This window comes from Calliphora vicina, chromosome 1, assembly GCF_958450345.1.
Source record: "Calliphora vicina chromosome 1, idCalVici1.1, whole genome shotgun sequence".
Taxonomy (NCBI): Eukaryota; Metazoa; Arthropoda; class Insecta; order Diptera; family Calliphoridae; genus Calliphora; species Calliphora vicina.
The window spans coordinates 84,043,154-84,049,649 of record NC_088780.1 but is presented as its reverse complement, the minus strand read 5'-3'; the positions used below and the strand labels follow the sequence as shown (position 1 = coordinate 84,049,649).

Genomic DNA, 6,496 nt, shown 5'->3' with positions numbered 1-6,496 from the left:
TGAACTTTTCCCCCAAGTTCAGCCTTTTTTAACCGGGACTTTAGTCAATAAAACATTTTAAAATGATTACGATTTTTAGTATTTTCTTCTTTATAGCATTATAGAAATAAAAATTAAAACAATAAATTTTTAAATTTACTAAAAATATGGCATAAAAGTTTCAGACGAAATTAAGTTAGTTTTTTTATACAAATTTCATTTCAACTAAATATTAACAAAAATAAAAAATTAAACAAATTTTGAGATTTTATTATTTAATAGTAAAGCAAACAAAAACAATTTATTTATAATTATTGTTTAAAGAGAAAAGGATAAAGAGAAAAACTTAAAGAAACAAAATTAAAATTACAAAAAAATAAAAAAAAATACTTAAGAGTGTGTAAAGAAATGCACTGCATTTCAAATTACAAAATACACTTAGAGAAATTAAAATATATAATTTAAAAACTACTTTAAAGCAAATGAATTCAGTACTTTTATTTCTAATTATTAATGCTTTTTTTGTTTTTTGTTTTCTGCCAATAATTAACTTAAATTTAGCATTCAAATAAATATTCAAATTGAATCTTTTTACTTGTTTACTACATTTTAAATTATTTATTTAAAATAAAATTGAATTGAATTTGTTTAGACTTATAAGTAGTTTCTTGTATGTATGTAAGTGTAAGTGTATGTAGTAAGTATATACGAGTAGTTATGTACGTAAGTGTAAGTATATATGTATATATTATGTATATTGGCTTTATATTATATAATTTAATTTTTGTTTTTCTCAAATTTTTATTTTATTTATAGGTATTTATAAAATGTAAATAATTATTTGTTTTATTTTATATTAAATTTAATATTTTTTTTTTGTTTAGTTTAATTTAAATATTTATAGAGATTTAAAGATCTTTTACAGACTAAAATTACTATGTAAAGGTTTACGTATTTTGTTGCAACTATATCAACTTGTTTTTCATTTAACTCATTCTTCTTCTTTTTTTTTGAATTTTTTAATTTAAATAGTAGTATTTTATTAGTTAATTTTTTAGTATTTTCTGTTTTAATCAAATTCTATTATTCAGTACATGTTTAAAGGGGGTTTTTTAGTTTATCGGATTTAAAGAAATTTATGAATTTACTTTACTAACGGCTTTTAAAAGATCATGATTTGTTTTATCTAACGCACTCATCATACCCAGATTACCACCGAGTCCACCGCCGACACCGAGTCCAGCACCCATGCCCAGACCCAATTTCAAGTCATTTTGCCCCACAACGGAGTGATGCAAATGGCCGGGATTGTGGGCGATTATTGAATGATGATCTTGCTGCTGTTGCTGATGTTGTTGCTGCTGCTGTTGTTGTTGCTGTTGTTGCTGCTGCTGTTGCTGCAATTTATTGTTATTATGTTGGGCGGATTTGATGGCTTCTTGGGCTTTCATTTTCTCTTGCTCTTCACGATCTCGGCGAGCCTATAAGTAGAGGAAAATAAGTAATAGAAGATTTAGTTAAGGAAGGCAATACTTTTTAAAATTAATAAAAGAAAGTTTCTAAAGTTTTAGTATAAATGCAATTCACAGCATTGCCAGATTGATTTTGATGATAAATCGAAAAAATTTACCAAAAATAGGGACACAATATTATTTTTTTAAGTGTACATGGATTTATTTCCATTTATGAGGTCTTTGTCCCAAAATTAGAGCCCAAAAAACAGTTTGGGTTTAATACTACATTTTGAAAGCTTCAAGTCACTATCGAATCAGTTTACAACTTTGAAAACGAAATAATAGTCTTGAAATGTTTACGAAAAACACTTAGGAGCTGATTTAGAAACACGACCGTAAAACAATTTTCAAATTTATGTATGAAAATCACACATTTTTGAAATAATGTTTGAGTATTATTTTACAAATCCAGATCCTTAATTTCCATATGTCTCTAAATCATGTATTCATTAAATTTTATAAATTAAAATAAAAAACTTACTTGTTCATTTATTTCCTTGACAGCTCTCAATTCTTTTTTAAGTTTCATGCGGCGATTTTGGAACCAAATCTTTATTTGTCTCTCGGTCAAACACAATGCATGGGCGATTTCAATTCTTCGTCGCCGTGTCAAATAATGATTGAAATGGAATTCTTTCTCCAATTCCAGTGTCTGGAAACGTGTATAAGTCTGACGACCACGACGACGAGGGCAACCATTGGGACCTGGAAACAAGAAAACAAACGTTATTAAATATTTTTTAAGATTGTTCAACTTATAACAAAGAAATATGCAAATTAGTTTTATGTTAATTAACCAAAGAAAAAACTTAAATAATAAGATGACATTTAAAACAATTTACAAAAGACACACACACTTATGGTAAACAAAAACAAAAATGACTCAAAAGATTTTATCTTTAATACTAAAGAGGCAAAATAAACTTCAATTTGGCCAACAAAAAAGGGGTAGGTAACTTTAACTTAATTCGTTGGGATTGTTGCTGGTGGTATTTCTGAATCAGAACTGAATTAATTTAAATTAGTTTAATGAATGACGCACAATTTGAACATTTTGTTTCTTACTTTCTAACTGCCATAAAAACTACAGGATATGTACGTTTTTAACAAATTTTTGAAATTCATTTTTTTTAGTTTAATGTTTCAACACGAAATCAATGTCTATTTAATTTTAAATCTCAGCTGTCTTCCCATAGAGAACACCTTTGTTTTTTGTGTATTGAAGATATATTTTTTTGTTTAGTTTCTTTTTTCACTTAACACAAGTGCTCTATGGGTTTTCTGCTAATTTTTGGCACCCATCGTGAAAAAAAGGGTAAAAATTTGTTTTATTTTCAAATGTTTTGTATGAAATTGTATGTTGTTGAGTGAATGCTGCTGGCTGGCTGGTTGGCTGACTGACTGGTTGCAATTGATGGACTACATGCCGGGTTTAACTCTGCTTGATATCGCGTCGGCTTTTAACTAAACAAAAAAAACACACGCACACACAAAAAATTGATTTTAGTTGCGCTTGTAAATCTTGCGATTATACAATATTTTTTGTGCGTGCAAATTTCCTGTTTACACGTTTTTTTAGGAATTTTTCACGCTACCTGTACTAATTTTTTTAGTTGTAGTGCCTAAAGTTACGGGAAATTTTTATGAGTTTCTTTTTACAATTTTGCAGTTTGAAAACAAAATTTAGGAAATCCTATTGAAATTGTTATTGTAAATAAGTACGTTTAATATTTTTTTTTCTAGATTTTAGCTGTTTTTGTTTATGGCACCCTTTAGTTAGGTTTTTGTATAATTTTCAATATTTTTTAGTTATCTATAGAGGAAAAAAATACTTTTTATGATTTTTTATGGTTTTTAGAAACAAATCAATTGTTTGCAGTTTCATCATGGTGTTTTATTGTTGCGCATTGTGTTGATGTTTGCGTAATATTTTCAAAATATTTTTGTTAAAGCGTAAATATTAATTTTTCAGTTGAAGCGAAGGTAAGACGAAAGGAAAAATTTTAGTTTTAATATTGAGATTTAAAGCCAAATATTGAGATTTAATGAAGTATGTGTAAAAAAAAGACAAATACATATTAAATATGTGAAGGTACTTAAATTTGTAAAAATCTAAAGAAAAACACTGAATATGTCTAAGTAGGTAATTAATTATATTACGAAAGTTTTACAACATAGTTTATAGTATTTATAAAATGTAGGTATTTTTAATTTATAAAAGTACACTAATAGTAGAATGAAAATATCCTGACTTTCAAACTTCCGACTTGTGGAATAATTTTTAAATCAAATTTTTTGAAATGAACTAATAAGCAAAAAAATACATTTTTTGAAATTTATTGAAATTTAATTGTGATTTTATTTATGAAATTACCATCAACATTTTTAGTTTACACTTTAATAGTTCCGATAATTCATCAGATTTCAATTTGCAACAAAAAGTTTTTAAGAATAACCATTTTAATATACATTATATCTAAGTACAGTTCTTGAAGTTCCCAATTATGTTACCATCTTCATCTTATTTTCTGTTTCCCTTTTAATTCATTTTAAAATTCAATTTATCTTAGTAATAATCGAAATAATAAATCATTCTTATTGCTCTACATAAGATTAATTACTGTTCACTCTTTTTAATGGCCTCAAACGGGAGTGAAAGGGATGCCAATACTCACTGCATTAATGTTTGTACACAATACCAACAACAACAACATCACCCAATAACAATTATGGCATCCAATATGGCTGCCGACTACAGCAGTTTTGTTTTCGTACAGGTAGACATGTGCGCGTTAAAAAAAACACACCAATTCATAACAATAGTTAACTCTCAATGCATTTCATCTCAAAGAAGAGAATGAGTGAAATTGACTCTCTTTGCTCCCACTCAAAGTTATGTGTTGAATTTACTAACACGTGGTGAGTTTTTGTTTGTTTTTAATAAATACAAACAATTGGTGTTGCCATATTGATAAAGCTGTTAATAACGGGATTTTAATCTAAGTTTTATTAGTTCAGAAATTAAAAAAATATAATGCAAATTTTATAAATACATAATAGTGATAAATAATGCATATTTAACTATTTTTTCTGTTTCTTTTGTTAGTATTTTTTTAGTAAAAACTTCTTTATTTCACCTATATCACATTTTACTTGTTATAGCCTGCTTAATTTCTAATTAAAATTTTTGTTTACGTTTGTACAATGTATGCATGTACGTATGTCTAAAATCTCACGATGCTACTTTAATTTGAAAACAAAGCAATAGTCAATTTAAATAAATAATTAAACATTTTTTTGGTTGCTTGTTCTTCACATTTCATCTAATTTGTGTTAATTGTTTATTTAACATTATTTATGAGTTTTTATTATTGAAAAAATACAACAGAAAGTATTTTTTCAAATTCACAAAATTCACCCAATATAAATATGTATATACAACAATTATGTTCGATTTAACAAATTCTTAAGAAACTATGAAAAAAAAACAAATCAATGACTGACACAGACGTACTGACTGTGCCGGTTGGATGGATGTTCGATTAGTATTTGGGAGTTTTTTAAAAAAAACAAAATGTTTAGATTTCGTTTAACATGCCATCCGGGAAGTACGATACTAAAATATAAACACAATAATATAACCAAAGTATAAATACATTTATAAATAAACAGACAGACGGACAAAATCGAATATATGTATGTATGTAATATATAAACGAAACAGAAATGTTGTGAAGTTATGAAAGACAAACGATAACAACAACAAAAAGACTTATAAGAAGAATAAAACGATGTTTAAAGAATTTTAAAATCGCTGACAAATCAATTTTTTCGAATAAAAGCACAAATAAAACCCAAAATAAAAAGAACAACAACAAAAATGATTCACAGTACCAAAAGAAAAAAAAACAGCCAAAAATATGAATAAATAAGAAAAAAATTCATTCATTCTTACGTTCGTTCATTCTTCCATTGTGTTTAAACAAATGACAACTAATAAAATTCCATACAATACAAAATTGTATCTATAGGTGAATATGTGAATGTAGAAAATTGAATGTAGACATAATAAATGTTAGTTTTACGAGTATTATTGTCATTTATTTGTAGCATTTCTTTGAAATATACATTTAGCTATCGTTTGTATGGCTTTGGTCTATAAAGACAAAAAAAAGAATACAGACTGACACAAATAACGATTTATTCACCTAATACAGAGATTCTTAAATATTATTAATGCTAATACCATCAGGTTATTTAGGAACAAGTAATTATTATTATTATATTTTACATGGGGGATTATAGCTACTTTATTATTGCTTGACAATATTTGTTTTCTATAAATAAAGATTTGATGAAGATTATTTTTTTATATTCATTAAATACTTGTTATAAAAGAACGATTTTTTTTATTCAAAACAAGTTATTGGCTTAAGATTTAATCTAAACTTCCATTATTTATTAGTGTACTTAAATAAATACAACCCTAAGCCAAATCTCAACTAAAAGAATTTTTACAATTAACGAAATTTTTCTTCAACTTATTCTTTAACAAATCAAATATATAATTTTGTTTCTTAATATAAATTAATATACATTTTAAATTTAACAAATTTATGACCAAAAAATAAATCTGCTAATTTCAAATCGATCCCAACATTAACGCATAATATGTAAAAATTTGCGTTTTTAATCCTAATTTAATTTTTATTAGAATCGCAAACAAATCATCGAAGAACAAATTAAGTAAATATCAATGTTTGTTAAAAAGTTACTATTCATGAAACACGAAACGCGCGATTAAAGATTTCTAAAAAAAATTAATCGCCGATTTTAAAATTTGTATTTTCATTAAATTGTATTTTTATGCTGGAGGCTTTATTCAATATATCGTTACCATGCTATAGAGGAAGACCCCAATTCGATTTACGGCCTTTCCATATTGAGGTAACGATATGTATGAGTAAGTCCTTAAAATATTTTAACCTCCACACAGAGAAATT

At 26.1% G+C, this 6,496-nt stretch overlaps 1 protein-coding gene across 3 annotated transcripts in view; it reads right to left on the bottom strand.

Moving 5' to 3' along the window:
- Positions 1-439: 439 nt before the first annotated feature.
- abd-A (abdominal A) overlaps positions 440-6,496 on the bottom strand; it is a 46,378-nt gene continuing 40,321 nt past the window's right edge. For all 3 annotated transcript variants that reach the window (XM_065515048.1, XM_065515049.1, XM_065515050.1), the window contains exons 5-6: positions 1,975-2,198; positions 440-1,460 (exon numbers count right to left, since the gene is read on the bottom strand). In XM_065515048.1, coding sequence (XP_065371120.1) covers positions 1,116-1,460; positions 1,975-2,198 — 569 coding nt within the window. In that variant the 3' untranslated portion in view covers positions 440-1,115. The remainder of the gene's footprint in view (positions 1,461-1,974; positions 2,199-6,496) is intronic.